This window comes from Scyliorhinus torazame, chromosome 11 (genome assembly GCF_047496885.1).
Source record: "Scyliorhinus torazame isolate Kashiwa2021f chromosome 11, sScyTor2.1, whole genome shotgun sequence".
Taxonomy (NCBI): domain Eukaryota; kingdom Metazoa; phylum Chordata; class Chondrichthyes; order Carcharhiniformes; family Scyliorhinidae; genus Scyliorhinus; species Scyliorhinus torazame.
Window position 1 is genome coordinate 70736337 of NC_092717.1, and position 22841 is coordinate 70759177.

Sequence of the window (22841 nt, forward strand, 5' to 3'; positions counted from 1 at the left end):
CCTGAGTGAGCTGGAGGAGGAAGTATGGGCTCCCCCCGGGGAACACCTTTAGGTATTTACAGGTAAGGGCGTTTGCCAGGCGACAAGTGGTGGAATTCCCAGCGGCTGCTGCCACGCTCAATACAGGGCAGGGTGCTCTGGGGGGGGGGGGGGGGCTGTTGGAGAGGGGAAGATCTCGGCAACATACCAGGTGATGCAGGAGGAGGAGGAGGCCTCGGTGGCGGAGTTGAACGGTAAGTGGGAGGAGAAGTAGTTGGGAGAGGAGATCGAGGAGGGGACGTGGGGCGATGCCCTTGGGAGTGTGAACTCTCTTCCCCTTCGTGCGCGAGACTCAGCCTCATACAGTCTAAGGTGCTGCACATGGCACACATGACGCGGGACAAGGATGAGCTGGTTCTTTGGGGGTGAGGACAGATGTGTTAAGTGCTAAGGGAGCCAGCAAATTACACCCATATGTTCTTGGCATTGCCCAGCGCTGGAGGAATTTTGGAACGGCACGTAGCTGAGGACGGTATCGGGGAGGTGGTAGGTTCAACCGGGCTGGGGGCTCGCAATATTTGGGGTTGCAGGGAGAGCCGGGAGTGCAGGAGGGCGAAAGAGGCCAGTATTCTGGCCTTTGCGTCCCTGGTAGCCTGGCGAAGGATTCTTCTTCAGTGGAAGGATGCGAGGCCCACAACCGTGGAATCTTGGATCAACGATATGGCGGGTTTTATTAAATTGGAGGAGGGTGAAATTCGCCTTAAGGGGATCGGTACAAGGGTTCTTCAGGCGGTGGCAACCGTTCTTGGACTTCCTGGCAGAACGGTAGACAATGGTCAGCAGCAGCAGCAACCCGGGGTGGGGGGGGTGGTTCTATTTTATTTTTGTTTGTTTACACTGGGGGATCTGAGGAGGTGTATATATTTGCTCTGTTTGCTTTGTGTTAATTCGGGGTGTTAATTTATTATTTATGTATAGGGGGAGGGGGGCACGGGGGTTGTTTTATTTTCTGTATTTAATTCTATTGGGTTCCTTTTTCATTTTGTTGTTGATATTTTGTGAAAACCTCAATAGAAATTACTTTATAAAAAAAAAAGTTCCTTATATATATCCCGAGACCCTCCCCCTCCCCCCACCCATCTAGTGGACACAACCCTGTCCTGGATCCCCCTAAGTGGCAGGCGTGGGAACGATGGAATCTGTCCTGCGTAGAAAGTCCTGCACCTGCAAGTACCTGAACTCATTCCCTCTCACCGGCCCAAATTTCTCCTCTAAACGCCCTAATGCTCGGGAAGCTCCCTTCCAAGAACAAATCCCCTCATCCTCAATCCCCAGCCCTCCGCCATGCTTGGAAACCCACCGTCCATATTCCCCGGGGCAAAATGGTGATAGTCCGCAAATTGAAGACCAAACCAATGCTCACACTCCCCACCACGTGCCTTCTCCATTGACCCCCAGATCCGCAAGGTCGCCACCACTATAGGGCTAGTGGAGTACCGTGCCGGCGGGAGCGGCAGGGGCGCCGTAACCAGGGCTGCCAAACTGGTGCCCCTGCACGAAGCGGCCTCCATATCGCCCCCCAAAAGACCCCCGCATCCCCCATCCAGTTCCTTATCAGAGCTATGTCGGCCGCACCAGTAGTAGTTACTAAAGTTTGGCATGGCCAGCCCCCTTCCCCATGGTTCCTCTCAAGGCATCAATCTCCGCACCAGCGGGAACTTCCCCGCCCACACACGAATCCCATAATCATTTTATTGATGTTCTTGAAAAAAGACCGCGGAATGAAAATGGGGAGTCACTGGAAGACGAACAGGAATCTCGGGAGGATTGTCATTTTAACTGTCTGCACTCTCCCTGCTAGTGTCAGTGGGAGCGCATCCCACCTCCGAACTCAGCCCTCATTTTCTCACGGTCAACCGAGATAAGTTCAACTTGTGCAGACGGCCCCAGTCCCGCGCCACCTGTATCCCTAAGTATCCAAAGCTATCCCCGACTAGCCTGAACGGCAGCCCCCTCAACATACCCTCCTGGCCCCTTGCCTGGACTACAAACAACTCACTCTTTGCCATGTTCAGTTTGTACCCTGAGAACCGGCCCCGAACCCCCCCCCCCCCCACACAGCTCCTTCCAACCCTTAGAAGCCTCTCAGGGCACTTGTCAGCGGCTCTATTGCTAACGCAAACAGCAGTGGGGAGAGGGGACACCCTGCCTTGCCCCACGGTACAGTCTGAAATAGTCAGATGTCATCCTATTCGTCCTCACACTCGCCCCCCCCGGAGCCTGATACAACAGTCTGACCCAGGATAAAGCCCTCCCCGAACCCAAATCGTCCCAACATCTCCCATAGATAGTCCCACTCTGACCCGGTCGAAAGCCTTCTCTGCATCCATTGCCACAACTACCTCTACCTCACTACTCTCCGGGGGCATCATTATCACATTCAGCAGCCTTCTTAGGTTGGCCACCAGCTGCCTGCCCTTCACGAACCCGGTTTGATCTTCCATAATAACGTCCGGCACACAGTCCTCAATCCTAGCCGCCAAGAGCTTGGCCAGTATTTTAGCATCTACGTTGAACATAGAACATAGAACAATACAGCGCAGTACAGGCCCTTCGGCCCCACGATGTTGCACCGAAACAAAAGCCATCTAACCTACACTATGCCATTTATCATCCATATGTTTATCCAATAAACTTTAAATGCCCTCAATGTTGGCGAGTTCACTACTGTAGCAGGTAGGGCATTCCACGGCCTCACTACTCTTTGCGTAAAGAACCTACCTCTGACCTCTGTCCTATATCTATTACCCCTCAGTTTAAAGTTATGTCCCCTCGTGCCAGCCATATCCATCCGCGTGAGAAGGCTCTCACTGTCCACCCTATCCAACCCCCTGATCATTTTGTATGCCTTTTGAGCAGAGAGATCGGCCTATAGGACCCACATGCTCTGGTCTTCTTCCCGTTTCAATATCAGGGAGATGGTGGCCTGTGACATCGTCGGGGGTAAAACCGCTCTGTCTCTTGCCTCATTAAATACCCTAACCAGCACCAGCCCCACTATCTTGGAGAACTTTTTGTAAAACTCCACCGGATACCCATCCGGCCCCAGGGCTTTACCCCGATTGCATGGCCCTCAAGCCCCTCAATATTTCTTTGGTCCTGATCGGGGCCCCCAACCCACACCAATCTCCGCACCAGCCCACACGAATCCCATAATCATTTTATTGATGTTCTTGAAAAAAGACCACGGAATGAAAATGGGGGGACACTGGAAGAGGAACAGGAATCTCGGGAGGATTGTCATTTTAACCGTCCTGCACACTCCCCGCTAGTGTCAGTGGGAGCGCATCACACCTCTGGAACTCAGCCCTTGGTGTGCAGCACGGTATCATTGTGGACAGCACAATTGCTTCACAGCTCCAGGGTCCCAGGTTTGATTCCGGCTTGGGTCACTGTCTGTGCGGAGTTTGCACATCCTCCCCGTGTGTGCGTGGGTTTCCTCCGGGTGCTCCGGTTTCCTCCCACAGTCCAAAGATGTGCAGGTTAGGTGGATTGGCCATGATAAATTGCCCATAGTGTCCAAAATTGCCCTTAGTGTTGGGTGGGGTTACTGGGTTATGGGGATAGGGTGGAGGTGTTGACCTTGGGTAGGGTGCTCTTTCCAAGAGCCGGTGCAGACTCGATGGGCCGAATGGCTTCCTTCTGCACTGTAAATTCTATGATAATCTATGATCTATGAAACCCGTCTACCAATCCCCTGCCCACTTTTGGGAACAGTAAGAAGTCTTACAACACCAGGTTAAAGTCCAACAGGTTTGTTTCGATGTTACTAGCTTTCGGAGCGCTGCTCCTTCCTCAGGTGAGTTGTTCACCTGAGGAAGGAGCAGTGCTCTGAAAGCTAGTGACATTGAAACAAACCTGTTTGACTTTAACCTGGTGTTGTAAGACTTCTTACTGTGCTCACCCCAGTCCAACGCCGGCATCTCCACATCACTGGCTACTTTTGGGACGGTCAGTCCATCCGGAGCGTGCCTCATCTCCCCCAGCCCCAGGGGGGGTTCCGAGGTGTAAAGTCTTACTATAGAAGTCCCTAAACACCTTGTTCAGCCCTGCCGGATCTCCTACCAAGTCTCTCTCTCTCTCTCTCTCTCTCTCTTCCCCCCCCCCCCCCCCCCCCCCCCCCCCCGTCGACTACCTTTCCTATATCCTTGGCTGCCTCCCCCTTCCTCAGTTGCGGTGCCAGCATTCTACGGGCTTTCTCCCTGTGCTCGTAAATCGCACCCCCTCGCCTTCCTAAGCTGCTCCACAGCCTTACCTGTGGACAACAACCCCAAACCCAGTCTGTAGCCTTCGTCGTTCCCTTAATAGCTCTGCCCTCGGTGTCTCCGCATATCTCCTGTCTGTCTGTAAGATCTCCCTTACCAGTCGGTCCATTTCTGCCCTGTCTGTCCTGTCCCTATGTGCTCTCATCGAAATCAGCTCCCCTCTCATCACTGCCGTCCAGAGCCTCCCAAAGCACCGCAGCTGAGACTTCCCCTGTGTCATTGGCCTGCAGGTAGTTTTGCATACATTCCCTCACCCTCTCACACACCGCCTCGTCCGCCAACAAACCGACTTCCAGCCTCCATTGAGGGCGTTGAAAACTTTCCTTGCAGACCTGCAGATCCACCCAGTGCGGGGCATGGTCCGAAATAGCGATCGCCGAATATTCTACGGTGTCATCCCTGCTAGCAAATCCTTGCTCATGATGAAAAAATCAATTCGGGACTACACCTTATGGACATGTGAATAGAACAAAAACTCCCTCCCCCGTCGGCCGATGAGCCCTCCATGGATCAGCCCACCCCCCCCCCCCCCCCCCCCATTTGCTCCATAAACCCCCTCCGCTCTTTTGCCATTGCCTGCATCTTACCCGTCCTTGAACATGACCAGTCAAGGACTGTGTTAAAATCCCCTCCCATAATCAACCTGTGCGAGTCCAGGTCAGGTATCTTCCCCAGCAGTCTCTTAATAAACTCCACATCATCCCAATTTGGGGCATATACAAATTGGTAGGACCAAGACTACCTTCATCCCCTCAAGCTTGCCACTCACCATGACAAATCTGCCTCCCCCATCTGAGATTGTGCTGCCCGCCTCAAATTGCACCCGTTTGTTGACCAAAATCGCAATCCCCCTGGTTTTAGTTGTCCAGCCCCGAGACCTGGCTAATACAGCCCTTCCTTAATCTGACCTGGTCCGCACACTTACAGATGGGTCTCCTGAAGCATTATTATGTCTGCTTGCAGCGCCCTCAGATGCACGAACACACGTGCCCTCTTTACCGGCCCGTTTAACTCTCTGAAGTTCCAGGTGATCAGCCTGGTTGAGGGGTACCGTCCCCCCCCCCCCCCCCTGTCCGTCCGTCCCCCCCCGATCAGCCATCTCCTTTCTTGGGGACGCCCCCAGCCCCTGTGTCGTGCTTTCCCCGGCCCGCCTTCTGGCAGCCCCCACCCCCGACTTCCTCCATGATCCCGCACCTAAGTCCCTCCCTCGTCAGCAGAACAAACCCCTCCCACCCATCCCCCCCCCCCCCCCTAGCAAAGCACCCTGTAACCTAACCCCTGTCATAAACTAACAAAATACACCCCCCCCCCCCCCCAACCTGGCTTCCGTAGACCAGCTCACCCAGCTAGCCTGGTGACTCTCTACTCCGGTGACAAGAAGTCTCCCACCTATTGTTTCCTCTGACCCATCCCCCCCGCCCATCAGCACCACTTCCCCAAACCAGCCATCCTCGAGCAATTGCTCTGAAAATAAACAAACAAAACAAGAAACAAAGAAAACCCCAACGCTAGTGCAAATCGAATAAAACAGAATAAATAATAGGCACTTCCAACCACCCCGATCCGAACACAAAAAGCCTCCAGCACCATATACCTTAACTACCCTCTTTTTCCAACAAAAACTCAAATACAGGAGACAAAAAGAAAAACCAGGAAGAAAAAAAGAACATAGCACCCGAAAAATGTGTAAACATTGCTCAGTGTCTTTTTAACACAATCCCCAAAAGTCCACAGTTCAGCACCAGCCCTTCTCTCTTGGCGAAGTCCATCGCATCCTCGGGCTCCTCAAAGTAATGGTGCCGTCCCTCGTGTGTGACCCACAGGCGTGCCAGGTACAGCAGCCCAAACTTCACCTGCTTCTCAAACAGAATCTCTTTGACTTGCCTGTCGCCTGCCCTTCTTCTGGCCACCTCCAAGCTCCGGTCCTGGTAGATGCACAAGACACTGTTATTCCAATGGCAGCTCCGTTGCAACTGCAATCTTAATCTGATTTTCCGATAATATTGATAGGTCTTGGTAATTAAAAATCATATTTAGTATAGGTACATGGGTGATATTTGAAAGGAAAATGTTTTCAAAGTAGGAAATATAAGATAACTTCTGAGCATTGACCTGTTTTAAGTGGAAGTCTTTTCTGCCTATTCAGAAATAAGAAAAAGAAAATCCCATTGTTGAATGGCGAAGAAGTGGACATGGATCTTTCTGCAATGGAGTATGTCTTTTTCATTTCACTAAAATAACTTTTACGATTGAAATTGCTAACCTTTTGTTATTTGCGGAAATCGTTTAACAAACAATATGGCCATTTTTATGCTTGAGTAAATTCTATTAAAAGAAATACTTGATTTATGTTTTTTACAGTGCCGATTCTCCTTTACTGTGGATAAGGATAGATCCAGACATGTCTGTTTTGAGAAAGGTGGAATTTGAGCAGGCTGATTTCATGTGGCAGTACCAGCTCCGCTTTGAGAGGGATGTGGTTGCACAGGAAGAATCAATTCATGCTTTAGAGAAGTTTCCTACACCAGCATCTCGGCTAGCACTAACAGATATCTTGGAACAAGAACAGTGTTTTTACAAAGTCAGAATGCATGCCTGCTTCCGCTTAGCAAAGGTGAGCTGTGATGGAATTCTGTAACTGATCATACAGTATGATTTATTGAGAGGATTGCTGAGGGGTGGGGTCCTTTGGAAACAAACTATGCTTCAAAAGTGCTACGTTGCACATAAAGCCTTTAGATATGCCCTGAGGCTAGGAAAGGCATTATGTACATCAAAGTTCCTTTTCCTTCTTCAGCATGAGAATGTCCGTAGTAGAGCACGTAGGTTTAATGCTATGATAATTTCTGGTGATATTTCTGAACTGAACTAGCCAAATAAAAAGCACAGGTCAGAGGGGAGGAATCATGTGGCGAGTAACTCACTTCCTGATTCCCCAAAGCATGTTCACTATTACAAGACAGAAGTCAGCAGTGTGATGGAATACCCTCCACTTTGCTGGATGAATACAGCTCCAAAAGCACTCCAGAAGCTTGACTCCATCTAGGACAAAGCAGCTGGCTTGATTGACACCCCATCCACAAATATTCATTCTCTCCCACCACTGACACACAGCGGCAGCAGTGATACCATCTACTAGATGCACTGCAGAAAATCACGAAGACTCCTTAGATATCATTTTCCAAACTCATGACTGTTTCCATCAGAAGGACATGGACGGCAGACTCATAAGAACACTGCCACCTTGAAGTTCCCCTTTTCGTCCTGACTTGAAAACATATTGCCGTTCCTTCGCTGTCGCTCGGTCAAAATCCTGGAATTCCCTCCCTAACAGCACTGTGAGTGTACCACATGGACTCAGCGGTTCAAGAATACAGCTTGTCACCATCTTCTCGAGGGCAGTTAGGGATGTCAGTGAATGCTGGCCTAGCCAGCGAAGCCCACATCTCGTTCAGTGCGTTCTATTTTGATTAACTTGGTGTTGAAAATTTATTGCCTAATTTCTTTTTGGATTTACTTGTTTTTTATTCGTTCACGGGATATGGGCGTCGCTGGCTGGGCCAGCATTTATTGCCCATTCCTGAGGGAATTTAAGAGTCAACCACATCATTGTGGGTCTGGAGTCAAATGTAGGCCAGACCAGATAAGGACGACAGATTTCCTTCTCTAAACGGCATTGGTGAGCCAGATGGTGTTTTGCGACTGATCAGCAATGATTCATGGTCATCTTTAGACTTTTAATTCCAGATTTTTTATTGAATTCAAATTTCACCATCTGCCATGGCGGGATTTGAATCCGGGTCCGTAGAGCATGACTCTGGGTCTCTGGAATACTAGTCCAGTGATAATGCCACTACGCCACTGCCTCCCCATCAAATCAAATTCTCTTCTGCAATTTTCACAAGAAAGTTGAATCTTTGTATATCTACAGAAAAAGACAAGTACTACTGGGGGAGGTCAGTGTCACTATAGTAACACTGTAAAAAGAACCAATTTACTGAGCAAACTTGCTGGACCTACATGGGGTGTTATTCCCCAGCACCTGGGGATTTGCATTTGCTAAGTAAATAAGAATAGGTGTTACTATGCACCTTTTTAAAAGATTCAGATATTACAATCATTTGTCTTTCCTTGTAATAAAGTGTGATTTGGGCTGCATGTTTAAATCATTTTGTTTCATCATTGACAGGACATCTTTCTGCAGCTCCGACAATAAAGAAGTTGAAATGATAAATAATTGCTTTGTTTGGTCGTTTTGGAATCAAAAGTCTTTTTCGTCCCCTGATCTTGCAATGGTTTCTATTCCCATTCCTGCAGCATTGTGCCTGGAGACCTCCACAAATCTATCCTTGGTCCCCTCTTAGCTCTCATCTACCCGTTGCCCCCAGTGACATCATCCAAAAACAATGTCAGTTTGCAGGATTACGCTGCCGACACCCAACTCTAATTCACCACAATGTCTCTCAACTTCTCCACTGACTATAGACTGTTACTGCTTGTCCAACATCCAGTACTCGATGGGCAGAAATTTTGTCCAGATGAGTCTCCAGTGGGCAGCATGGTTGCACAGTGGTTAGCACAGCTGCTTCACAGCTCCAGAGTCATTGTCTGTGCGGATTCTGCATGTTCTCCCCGTGTCTGCGTGGGCTTCTTCTCAAAGTCCAACGGTGTGCAGGTTAGGTGGATTGGCCGTGATAAATTGCCCTTAGTGGCCAAAAAAGGTTAGTTGGGGTTACTGGGTTACGGGGATAGGGTGGAGGCGGAGGCTTAGGTAGGGTGCTCTTTCCAAGGGCCGGTGCAGACTCGATGGGTCGAATGGCCTCCTTCTGCACTGTATATTCTATGATTCTATGAATATGAGGAAGACTGAAGCTGTTTTCTTTGATAACTACCACAAACATTCTTCCCTGGCCACCAACTCCAACCCTTTCCCTGGCAATTGTCTTAAGATTGAACCAGACTGTTTACAACCTTGGTGCCATCATTGCACCTAATATGAACTTCTGACCACATATCTATGCTAGCTGTAGACCATCTCTTTTGTCAGCCGCCTCTTCCCCGTCTCAACTCATCTACTGCTTAAACCCTCAAGACCTTTGTTACCTTTATACTTGAGTATTCTAATACACTCCTTTTTAAAAATAAATTTAGAGTACCCAATTCATTTTTTTCCAATTAAGGGGCAATTTAGCGTGTTCAATCCACCTACCTTGCACATGTTTGGGTTGTGGGGGCAAAATCCACGCAAACATGGGGAGAATGTGCAAACTCCACATGGACAGTGACCCAGAGCCGGGATCGAACCTGGGACCTTGGCGTCGTGAGACTGCAGTGCTACCACTGCGCCACTGTGCTGCCCCTTTATAATGCTCCTAGCTGGTCTCCAAAGTTCTATCTCCCTCAGCTAAAACCCTGCTTCCCATGTCCTAACTCATGCCAAATCCCGCTCATCCAAATCCCCAGTACTCACTGACCCCCTTTTGGTTCCAAGTTAGGCAATTCTTCTTTTCAAATCCTGTAATGCCGTACCCCTTTCTATCTCTATAAATACCTACAATCCTTTGAGAACGTCTGTGCTCATCCGATTCTGACTTCTTAAGCAATCTCATTTTATTTGCTTCACCATTGCCTTTTGCCAAGACCCTAATTCTGGAATTTCCTCCCCACACATCCCCTCCTTTTTAAAAAAAAAATCATTTTATTAAGGCATTTGTGATTTTATAACAACAATTTCGAATAAAAAAATAACAGTAAATAACATCTCCCCAACCAACAACCATACCCAGCCAAACAGGGCTTACACAATTAGTTCCCCAGTCCCACCTCCACCAGTCGCTGATCTCGCTAAACTAAACTATTTCCCCCAACCCTCCTCATTCCCTAACCCCCCCTCCCCTTATTGTACCTGCTAACAGTTTAATTTTGCCCGAAGAAGTCGATCAATGGCTGCCACCTCCGGACGAACCCTACCGTCAATCCTCTCAGGACAAACTTTATTTTCTCAAGCCGGAGAAACCCTGCCATGTCACTAACCCATACCCCCAATTTTGGGGGGTCCGAGTCCCTCCACACCAATAAGATCCGTCTCCGTGCTATCAAGGAGGTAAAGGCCAAAACGTCAGCCTCTCTTGTCCCCTGGACTCCCGGGTCTTCCGACACTCGGCACCTCTGGACTCAGCGCCAACCTTGTTTTTAGTACCGTGGACATGACATCTGCAAATCCCTGCCAGAATCCCTGAGCTTCAGACATGCCCAGAACATATGGACATGATTTGCGGCCCCTCCCGCACCGCCCACACCTGTCCTCCACGCCTTCAAAAAACCTGCTCATCCGGGCCAGCGTCATATGTGCCCGGTGGACCACCTTAAATTGTATCAGGCTGAGCCTGGCACATGATGAGGACGTATTGACTCCACTCAAAACATCTTCCCACAGACCCACCTCTAGTTCCTTACCCAACTCATCCTTCCACTTTCATTTTACCTCCCCTATCTGGGTTCCCTCCCACTCCATGAGTTCTTTGTAATTTTCCGAGACCTTCCCCTCATCCACTCGTGTTTTCGACACTGCCTTGTCTTGTATCCCCTGGGGCGGAAGGCGCGGAAAGGTTGAGACCTGCCTCCATGCAAAGTCCCTCACCTGCAGATAGTGGAACCCATTCCCTCCTGGCAGTTCAAACTCCTCCTTCAAGTCCTCCAAACACGAGAAACTGCCGCCAATAAACAGGTCCCCCAACCGCTCAATCCCAGCTCGCTGCCCTCTCCGAAACCCCCCATCCAGCCTCCGCGGCACAAACCGGTGGTTCCCACAAATGGGAGTCGATACCGACGCTCTCCACTTGCAATGCAAATGCTTCTGCCACTGTCCCCATACCCTCAGAGCTGCCACCACCATCGGGCTTGTGGAGTACCGGGCTGGCGAGAACGGCAGAGGCACCGTTACCAGTGCCCCCAAGCTTGTACCCTTACATGATGCTGCCTTCACCTGCTCCCATACCAGCCCCTCCCCCACTACCCACTTCCTGATCATAGTTACATTTGCCGCCCAATAATAGCTCTAACGGCACCTTATTTACTTGCGGGGTTTTACCCGCCCATACGAACCCAGAGATCACCGCATTGACCCTCTTAAATAAGGCCTTTGAGATAAAAATAAGGAGACACTGGAATACTAGTAAAAATCTCGGGAGAACCGTCATCTTTACGGTCTGTATCCTCCCCGCCAGTGACAACGAGAGCATATCCAACCTCCGAAAGTCCTCCTTCATCTGCTCCACCAACTGGGCCAAATTTAATTTATATAGCTGCTCCCATCCCACACCACCTGAATTCCCAACTATTGAAAACTCCCTCCCACCACTTTGAACGGCATCTCTCCCAATCTCCTCTCCTGCCTCCTTGCCTGGATCACAAAGACCTCACTCTCACCCATATTCAATTTATAACCCTAAAACTTGCAAAATTCCCCTAGGATCCGCATAATCTCTCCAATCCCCCCTAACGGGTCAGAAATATACAGGAGGCCCATCCCCTCCTTTAAGTTGCTCCTTAAAACCAACAACTTGAATAAGATTTTTGTTATCTGCCCAGTACCACCCCATCTGGTTTGGTGTCAGAATTGTTTGAGAGCAATCCAGTAAAATGCCTTTAGATGTTTTACTGCATTAAGGTGCTATATAATGCAAGTTGCTGGTAATCTGGGATGCTTTTTAATTTCAATACTTGATTCATCTTGTTAGCGTGAAGTGCCCACCTTGTGAGAATTTTGACCTGACGGGAACTGGACTCTTCCCGCAGCTCTGGTATGGTATTTGGCAAATTACTTGGTTCAGACATCAAACTAAATCTGGTACTGCACTATTTCAAGGTAGAAATAGCCCATCAGAGTTCAGTGAACGGACCACAGTACGATCTGCTCAATCATCAAATGTGGCGATTGCAATGTCTGGTATTTACTTTCAATACCTTGCAGATCTGGAACTATCAAAATCATTCCACAGGTCTGTCAAAGCAGTGCAGATTCTTCAACAGAGAAATAGTTCAACCATACAGATAAATCCATTATTCAATCAATCAGCCAGGTTTTCAGCCAGTGATTGGGATGGTAGAATTCTTATTTGCAAGTAGATTATATGTCATAATAGTGTATTGTGTCTGGAATTCTTCCTTCAGATTGCAAATGCCATGGTGAACACTTGGACAGGTCCACCAGCCATGAAATCACTCTTCACACGAATGTTCTGCTGTAAGAGCTGTTCAAATATTGTTAAGACCAACAATTTCATGAACTTTCAAAGCTACTTTCTACAAAAGGTAACATTTTTCATAATATTGCCACTATTGTTGAAGATATTAAGACATTTGTGTTCAGGTAGTGAAGTATTAGAGGGGGCAATTCGCATCAAATACAGCATTGTTAAGATTGCATTGTGAAATCTCAGTGAACGTTTCATCTTTCTTTTTGTCTGCCAAATTCTGTCTTGGACTATAATTTATGGTAACTTTTACTGTGGTACTACAGTCTAGTTTAATTTTTGAATAAGGACTTAGTTCTGTAATGGGAGAACAGCCAGAATGATATTCCATTGTTGTGTGGATAAACTTTAACATCGCTTTTAAAAAAAAGGCTTTAAAAATGTTTTATTCCATTGCTCACCTTGTATAATTCTGTGGTCAAGGCAGATAGACTTTTATTTTGCAAAATCTGATAAATGATCAGCTCCAGAAGCTGTGAGATAGCAAAATGATGTTCTTCAGTATATTTTTCTGTGTTGCTTTCTCCTCCTTTCTGCCATGTGAGAAATGCTGACACAAACAGAAATGTCAGTATGATACAATGGCAACATGCTTCTCTGATTCAGAAGATTATGGAGAATTTGAGCACTTAATCAAGGTTGAAACTTGAAGATGTGCTGCATTGTCAAGAATGTTGGTTTATGGATGATATGATTAAACTAAGGCACCATTTCCCTGTTCAGGTGGGAAGACACTATTTGAAGAAGAGTTGAATTTCTCTGTATTTTGGCAACCATTAATCCTTTGGGCAACCTCACCAAAACAAATTAGCCACGATTTGTGGAGAATTATTTTTTGCAACTTGGGGGTTGCCTATTTACGAACAAAGACTGACTACACTTCAGAAGTAATTAATTGATAGTGGAACTGAGGGTGTGAAATCCTCGTACCTTCAAATTACTAATTGATATTTAAATTGTTAATGGGGTCTAGTAAGACAAGGTGATTATGGCATTTTTTGTAATACTATTGTTAATTTCATTTGTCTAAGCACATTTATTGCTCTCTATAAAACAAAATGAAATTGCACAGTATATTATAATTCATTATTTATGGGGTATTTAGTTTCAGATAGCTAGTAATTTGTCACATTTTAGAAAAATATATATGAAAGTTACCAATGCATTTGACCTATTTCACAGACTATGCCTGTTGCTATGGCATTGCTGCGGGATATCCATAACCAGTGTCCCAAAGAAGTATTGGCCTTTATTTTGGATCTCATTAAGTATAATGACAACAGAAAGAATAAGGTATGCATTTTCTAAGCTTTCTTTTTTCATTCATTCGTGAGAAGTGGGTGTTCCCAGCAAGGCTCGCATTTGTTGCCCAAGCTTAATTGCTCATAAGAAAATTGTGGCTTCCATAAACCACTGCAAACACACACTGCTGTTAGGTAGGGAATTCTAGAACTTTAACACAGTAATGGGACAGCATTATAGTTCTATTCCTGAGTGGTGTGTGACTTGAGAAACTTGCTGGTGGTGCCCCAATGTGCCTGTGGCTCTTGCTCTTACCATTTAAGATGTCCTGCCGAGTAACTGCAGTACATCTTCTTGATGATAGTAATGCAGCCATGGTGTGCTACTGATGGAAGTGATGAGTGTTTAAGATAATGGATGGGGTGCCAATGAAGTGGGATGTTTTATCTTGGATGGTGTCGAGCTTCTTGATTGTTGTAGGAAATGCACCCATCTAGACAAGTGGAGAGCATTCCATCACACTCCTAACTTGTGCCTTATAGATGGTGGACAGCCTTTGGGGGTCCGGAGTGAAGTTACTGGCTGCAGACTACACAGCTTCTGACATGCTCTTAGCCACAGTTTTATATGGCTGATTCAGTTCAGTTTCTAGTTAATGCAAAATAGGCTATCATTAAAATTGCTAGTCCATGTTTCTTTTGGAAAACTGGATAGACTTGTGGTAGGTGTACATCTGTATCTAAAAACAACAAAAAGTCCAATTTAGTAACATAATTTGATCATTGGTCTGAGCCAGTACCTATTCAGTCTCTATTGACAGTCAATTTATGTTTTTATTGGGTTTATAGTTTTTTAACAGATGCTTTGGGGATAATGTTGTAAATGTGATTAAACAGTTCCTATTTTCACAATTTGACTTAGACATATTTCAGTGACATATATACTTTTTAATCTATAAAAAAAACATCATTAGTGTCCAGCTGATGTGTGCACTTGATTATCCCTGCCTGGAAAGCAAGCCCTTTTTTTGCCCTTTTGTGTAAAGAGGTTCTTCCTAACTTACATGTCGGTGCACTAGTTGTGTTCTCCTGCCTTAATATGAAGTCATTGGGGGAAGGTGGGAAATGGGTATTGAACTTGATGATCAGCCATGATCATAATGAATGGCAGAGCAGGCTTGAAGGGCTGAATGGCATCCTCTTCTAATTTCTATGTTGACACCATACTGATATGCAAATTTCAGTGATGGTAATGCCATTTACTGTCAAGTGAAGTGGTTACATTCTTACTTAGAACAGATCATTGTCTTGATACTTGTGTGGTGCAAAAACTACTTGCCATTTTCAACCCAAGACTGACTGCATGTGAGCATTATTTATGGGGCTCCAAATGAAACCAAACGATGCAAACATCAGCAAATATCCCCACTTCTGAGTTTTTGATGGAGAGAAGATCATTGATGAAACTGAAAATAGTTGGGGCTAGGACACTGCCCTGAAGAACTCCCAACAACAATGTCGGGGGGGGGGGGGGGGGGGGGTGAGATGTTGGCCTCCCAGGACCATACCTATTTTACTCTGTGCTATGTATGGCTCTAGTGAGAGAGTTTTGTCCCTGATCCCCATTGACTTCAATTTTACAAAGGCTGCTTGATGCCACAATCAGTCAAATGCTGCCTTGATGCCAAAAAAACTCTCATGTCAACTATAGAATTCCAATCTTTTGATTATGTTTGGATTAAAGTTGCACTGAGTTCTGCATCAGAGTGGTCCTGGCTGAAACCAAACTCGGTATAAGTGAGCAGGTGATAGCACTGTACCTTTCATAACTTTAATGATTGCGAGGAGAGTGATAGGGTGTGTAATTGACTGGATCGGGCTTCTCCTGCTTTTGTGGATGAGACAAGCTGGGGCTATTTTCCAAATTGTCAGATTCATGCTAGTGGTGCAGTTGCACTGGGCAGCTTGGCAAGAAGCTTTATAGTTTTAAAGTGCAAGCCTTCAGTGCTACATCCAGGATATTATCGGGTCTTGTATGCACAATGCTGAGCTCGTTTGTTTCAACACGTGGATTGAATTAAATTGGCTGAAGACTGGTATCTGTGATGCTGAGGATCTTGGAGGTGACTGATGCATTATGCACCTGCTAGTTTTTTAATTGTTCACCATCATTCACAGTTAGATGTGGCAGGACTCCAGAACTTCATTCTGATGTGGCAGTTGTGGGATCGCTTAGTTTTATCAGCATGCTGCTTCTGCTGTTCAGCATGCATGTAGTCCTGTGTTGTAGCTTCATAAGCTTTCTACCTCTTTTGGACCCACTGCTGCTGCTGGTATGTTCTCTTACACACCTCATTCAACAGAGCTGATTATCTGCTTGACAATAAGGATAGAGTGAGGGATAATGTTGCAGATTGTGGTGGAAACAATTCAGCTGCTGATGGCCACAGTACCTCATGGATGCCCAGTTTTGAGCTTCCAGGTCTGTTTTGTATCTATCCTATTCAGCATTGTTGTAGCGCCACACAACATGATGGAAGATATCCTTGATCTGAAGACAGAAGTTATCATCTCCACAAGGACTGTGCAGTGGTCGCTCCTACCAATACTATCATGGATAGATGCTTCTGCAGCAGGTGAGGGTGAGATCAAATAAGGTTATCCCTTGTGTTGGTTCTCTCACAATCTGCCACAGACATAGCCTGGCAGCTGTGTCCTTAAATACTAGGCCAGATCTGTCAGTTGTGATGCTACCAAGCCACTCTGGTGATAGATATTGATGATCCTCACCCAGAGTACCTTTTGAAACCCCCTGGACATCATCAGCTATAAAAGGCTGGTAGGTGCTATTCAATCCATGTTTGACTGATTCTGTGCAACTTGTAAATTGACATTGAGGATTCCCAGATCTTCCCCTTTATGACTATACCGCTGTGCCATTACCTCTGGGATTGTGTTCCTTGTGGAGCGGGACATACCGAAGAATGGTTGATGGTGGAGAGTGGGACATGGAAACGCACATTTCAGCCAATGTGTATGTGTGCCTGGTGTTAGTTGACTGGTCTGTGGGGTAGATTTTGGTACAGATCTCCAGATGTTAGTGAGAAGGACTTCACATGATCGACTGAGCTGAGTGTACCTTTGTCTTAACCAGTGTCTAGTATGTTCCAAATTGTTTGTCCGGTTTTATTATTTAGACTTTTCCATCATGGTTAGATACAACTGGGTTGCTTTTTTAGGACATTTCAGAGGGCAGTTAAGAGTCAGCCACATGGAGGAGCGCACACTGATTGCTGGGGAGGAGGAGACGGGGGATTCCCACACGGGGGGGGGGTGTCAATGGGATGGCGGGGGAGGCCGGGGTCAGCAGGTGTCAGCTGACTTACGGGAGTGTTATGGGGGGAGTAAAAGAGCTAGATATGGATCTAGCTGGGGGGGGTCAATGGGATGGCGGGGGAGGCCGGGGTCAGCAGGTGTCAGCTGACTTACGGGAGTGTTATGGGGGGAGTAAAAGAGCTAGATATGGATCTAGCTGGGGGAGGGGGAAGGGGGGGGGGGGGGGGAGAGAAATAGGGTTGCTGCTGCATTGGCCGAGGGGGGGAACTGGAAACAGAAGAGGTGGTCGGGGCGGGGGTCCCCCGTCTGGGGGACTGGAGGATGCGGGAGGTGCAGGCACGGGACTGGCCTAGAAAAGGAGATGGCTAGTCAGCAGAGGGGGGGGGGGGCTCCGGCTGTTAACGTGGGGGGCCTGAATGGGCCGGTAAAGAGGGCCCGAGTGTTCGCGCTCTTAAAGGGACTGAAGGCAGACGTGGTCATGCTTCAGGAGACACATTTGAAGGTGGCAGACCAGGTCAGGTTAAGAAAGGGATGGGTAGGACAGGTATTCCATTCGGGGCTGGATGCGAAGAACAGAGGGGTGGCAATACTGGTGGGGAAGCGGGTGTCGTTTGAGGCCAAGAATATTGGAGTGGACAATGGAGGTCGATACGTGATGGTGAGCGGTAGGCTGCAGGGGGCGTGGGTGGTATTGGTAAACGTATACGCCCCGAACTGGGACGATGCTGGATTTATGAAGCGTATGTTGGGGCGCATTCCGGACCTGGAGGGTAGGAAGCTTGATAATTGAGGGGGGGGGGGGGTGGAGGGGTGGAATTCAACACGGTGTTGGACCCAGCATTAGATCGTTCCAGATCTAGGACGGGGAAGAGGCCGGCTGAGGCCAAGGTGCTTAGGGGGTTTATGGACCAGATGGGGGGAGTAGATCCGTGGAGATTTGCAAGGCCCCTGGCCAGGGAAGTTTCTTTTTTTCCCCACGTACACAAAGCCTACTCCCGTAGATTTTTTTGTTTTGAGATGGGCGCTGATCCCGAAAGTGGAGGGAACGGAGTACTCGGCCATAGCCATCTCAGACCACGCCCCGCACTGGGTGGAGCTAGAGTTGGGAGAGGAGAGGGACCAACGCCCGCTGTGGCATCTGGATGCGGGATTACTGGCGGATGAGGTGGTGTGCGGGAGGGTACGGGGGTGCATTGAAAGGTATTTGGAGGCCAACGACAACGGGGAGGTGCAGGTGGGGGTAGTATGGGAGGCGCTGAAGGCGGTGGTCAGGGGAGAGTTAATCTCCAGGGCTCACAGGGAGAAGAGAGAGGACAGGGAAAGGTTAGTGAGGGAGATCCTACGAGTGGACAGGAGATATACAGAGGCCCCTGAAGAGGGACTACCTAGGGAGCAGCGAAGTCTCCAGACGGAATTCGACCTGTTGACCACAGGGAAGGCAGAGGCACAGTGGAGGAAAGGACAGGGGGCGACGTACGAGTATGGGGAGAAGGCGAGCCGGATGCTGGCACATCAGCTCCGTAAGAGGATGGCAGCGAGGGAGATAGGTGGAGTCAAGGATGGCAGGGGAACTAGGGTGCGGAGTGCGGTGAAAGTAAATGAGGCATTTAAGGCCTTTTCTGAGGAGCTGTACAGATCTCAGCCCCCAGCGGGTGAAGAGGGGATGCGACTATTTCTGGATCAACTGAGGTTCCCGAGGGTGGAGGAGCAGGAGGTGGCTGGTTTGGCGGCGCCAATTGGGTTGGAGGAGCTGATTAAAGGACTGGGGAGCATGCAGGCGGGGAAGGCCCCGGGGCCAGATGGGTTCCCGGTTGAGTTTTACAGGAAGTATGCGGACCTGTTAGCCCCGTTGTCAGTGAGGACTTTCAGTGAGGCAAGGGAGGGGGGGACCCTGCCCCCGACATTGTCCGGGGCGCTGATCTCTCTGATCCTGAAGCGGGACAAGGACCCACTGCAATGTGGGTCGTATAGGCCGATTTCGCTCCTTAATGTGGATGCTAAGTTGCTGGCTACGAGGATTGAGGACTGTGTCCCGGGGGTGATTCACGAGGACCAGACGGGATTTGTAATGGGCAGGCAGCTAAACACCAATGTGCGGAGGCTCCTAAACGTGATAATGATGCCATCGGTGGAGGGAGAGGCGGAGATAGTGGCAGCTATGGACGCGGAGAAGGCCTTTGACCGAGTGGAGTGGGTGTACCTCTGGGGGGTGTTGCGGAGGTTTGGGTTTGGGGAGGGGTTTATCAGTTGGGTTAAGCTCTTGTATAGAGCCCCGGTGGCGAGTGTGGTTACGAATCGACAGAGGTCGGAGTATTTTCAGCTGTATCGAGGGACGAGGATGGGGTGCCCCCTGTCCCCCCTGTTGTTTGCATTAGCAATTGAGCCTTTGGCCATGGCATTAAGGGAGTCCAGGAAATGGAGGGGGGTGGTCCGAGGGGGAGAGGAGCATCGGGTGTCGCTGTATGAACAAAGAACAAGAACAAAGAAATGTACAGCACAGGAACAGGCCCTTCGGCCCTCCAAGCCCGTGCCGACCATACTGCCCGACTAAACTACAATCTTCTACACTTCCTGGGTCCGTATCCTTCTATTCCCATCCTATTCATATATTTGTCAAGATGCCCCTTAAATGTCCCTATCGTCCCTGCTTCCACTACCTCCTCCGGTAGTGAGTTCCAGGCACCCACTACCCTCTGCGTAAAAAACTTGCCTCGTACATCTACTCTAAACCTTGCCCCTCTCACCTTAAACCTATGCCCCCTAGTAATTGACCCCTCTACCCTGGGGAAAAGCCTCTGACTATCCACTCTGTCTATGCCCCTCATAATTTTGTATACCTCTATCAGGTCGCCCCTCAACCTCCTTCGTTCCAGTGAGAACAAACCGAGTTTATTCAACCGCTCCTCATAGCTTATGCCCTCCATACCAGGCAACATTCTGGTAAATCTCTTCTGCACCCTCTCTAAAGCCTCCACATCCTTCTGGTAGTGTGGCGACCAGAATTGAACACTATACTCCAAGTGTGGCCTAACTAAGGTTCTATACAGCTGCAACATGACTTGCCAATTCTTATACTCAATGTCCCGGCCAATGAAGGCAAGCATGCCGTATGCCTTCTTGACTACCTTCTCCACCTGTGTTGCCCCTTTCAATGACCTGTGGACCTGTACTCCTAGATCTCTTTGACTTTCAATACTCTTGAGGGTTCTACCATTCACTGTATAACTACTGTTATACACTGTATAACTATGCGGACGACCTGTTGCTGTATGTGGCAGATCCAGTGGAGGGGATGGTGGAGGTCATGCAGATCCTAAGGGAGTTTGGGGACTTCTCGGGCTATAAGCTCAATGTAGGGAAAGGTGAGCTCTTCATGGTGCATCCAGCAAACCAGGGAAGAGGGATAGACAGCCTACCATTGACGAGGGCGGAAAGGAGCTTTCGGTACTTGGGGATCCAGGTAGCTAGGAGTTCGGTGGCCCTGCACAAACTTAATTTGACGCGGCTGGTGGAGCAGATGGAGGAGGACTTCAAACGATAGGATGTGTTGCCACTCTCGCTAGTGGGCAGGGTACAGTCGATTAAAATGATGGTCCTCCCGTGGTTTCTTTTTGTGTTCCAGTGCCTTCCTATTATGATTACCAAGGCCTTTTTTAAGCGGGTAGGTAGGAGCATCATGGGTTTTGTGTGGGCAAACAAGACCCCGAGGGTAAGGAGGGGGTTTCTGGAGCGTAGTAGGGACAGAGGAGGGCTGGCATTGCTGAATCTGGGTGGCTACTATTGGGCAGCCAACGTGGCGATGATCCGTAAGTGGGTAATAGAGGGAGAGGGGGCGGCATGGAAGAGGTTGGAGATGGCGTCCTGCAAAGGAACGAGCCTGAGGGCGCTGGTAACGGCACCGTTGCCGCTCTCGCCGACAAGGTACACCACGAGTCCGGTGGTGGCGGCAACGCTAAAGATCTGGGGGCAGTGGCGACGACACAGGGGTGAGATGGGGGCCTCGGTGTGGTCCCCGATCAGAGATAACCATCGGTTTGTCCCAGGAAGGATGGACGGGGGGTTTCAGAGCTGGCATCGGGCAGGGATCAGAAGGATCGGGGACCTGTTTATAGATGGGACGTTTGCGAGCCTAGGGGTGCTGGAGGAGAAGTTTGGGTTACCCCCGGGAAATGCGTTCAGGTACATGCAAGTGAGGGCGTTTGTGAGGCAGCAGGTGAGGGAATTCCCGTTGCTCCCGGCACAGGGGATTCAGGACAGGGTGATTTTGGGCGTATGGGTCAGAGAAGGCAAGGTTTCGATGATATATCAGGAGATGAAAGAAGAGGAGGCTTTGGTAGAGGAGCTGAACGGCAAATGGGAGGAGGAGTTGGGGGAGGAGATTGAAGAGGGTCTGTGGGCTGATGCCCTGAGTAGGGTTAATTCCTCGTCCTCGTGTGCCAGGCTTAGCCTGATACAGTTTAAGGTTATTCACAGAGCACATACGACAGGGGCGAGGCTGAGTAGGTTCTTTGGGGTGGAGGACAGATGTGGGAGGTGCTCAGGAAGCCCGGCGAATCACGCCCACATGTTCTGGTCGTGCCCGGCACTGGATGGGTTCTGGAGGGGTTTCGCGAGGACTATGTCCAAGGTGGTGAAAGTCCAGGTCAAGCCAAGTTGGGGGCTGGCACTATTTGGGGTGGCGGACGAGTCGGGAGTGCAGGAGGCGAAAGAGGCCGGTATTCTGGCCTTTGCGTCCCTAGTAGCCCGGCGGAGGATCTTGCTATTATGGAAAGACGCGAAGCCCCCCAGTGTGGAAGCCTGGATAAATGATATGGCAGGGTTCATCAAGCTGGAGAGGATAAAGTTTGCCTTGAGAGGGTCTGCGCAGGGCTTCTTCAGGCAGTGGCAACCGTTCCTAGACTATCTCGCGGAGCGTTAGAATGAGGTCGGTCAGCAGCAGCAGCAACCCAGGGAGGGAGGCGGGGGGGGGGGGGGTATGGGTGGCCGGGGGAGGGGGTTTTCCTAGGGGCACTTGAAAAAGGAAAAACATAAACATATGGGAGAGTTAATATGTGCGGGAGGAACCCATTGTACAAGTTCTGTATTATGTTGGATTGATATGTTTATGTTTTGTTCTGTTCTTTTTTTCTTTTCTGTATGGGGGGGGCTTAATTGGTTGAAAATTTTTGTTGGAAAAACTTTGAATAAACATATTTAAAAAAAAAAAGAGTCAGCCACATTCGAAGCCCCCAAGCATGGAAGCTTGGATTAACGATATGGCAAGGTTCTGTGCAGGGGTTCTCCAGGCGGTGGCAACCGTTCCGAGACTTTCTCGCAGAACGTTAGGTGGGGGTCAACAGCTGCAGCAACCCGGGGGGGGGTTTGGTTTTTCTGTTTTGTTTAGGTTAGAGTGGGGCGTTTTTCCTCACTGGCGTGTTTATTTGTTAAATGGGGGGGTTATTGTATTTTGGTGGAAATCTCATGTATAATTTTTTGCTTGTTTTGTGCTTTTTTTTCTGGTTGGAGTGTTTTGTTGAAAATCGTTGAAAATTTGAATAAATTTTTTTTAATTTAAAAAAAGAGTCGGCCACATTGCTGTGAGTTTGGAGTTACATATAGGTTAGACTGGGTGACAACGCTAGGTTTCCTTTACTGAAGGACATTATTGAACCAAATGCTTTTTTACAACATTTGGTAGCTGATCACCATTACTGCAGGAAGCTTTT

The 22841-nt window shown here is 48.6% G+C and overlaps 1 protein-coding gene across 2 annotated transcripts in view; it reads left to right on the top strand.

Moving 5' to 3' along the window:
• taf2 (TAF2 RNA polymerase II, TATA box binding protein (TBP)-associated factor) overlaps positions 1-22841 on the top strand; it is a 298552-nt gene that overhangs the window by 183116 nt on the left and 92595 nt on the right. For both annotated transcript variants that reach the window (XM_072467396.1, XM_072467397.1), the window contains exons 15-18: positions 6451-6516; positions 6666-6918; positions 12477-12617; positions 13742-13852. In XM_072467396.1, the coding sequence (XP_072323497.1) occupies positions 6451-6516; positions 6666-6918; positions 12477-12617; positions 13742-13852 (571 nt within the window). The remainder of the gene's footprint in view (positions 1-6450; positions 6517-6665; positions 6919-12476; positions 12618-13741; positions 13853-22841) is intronic.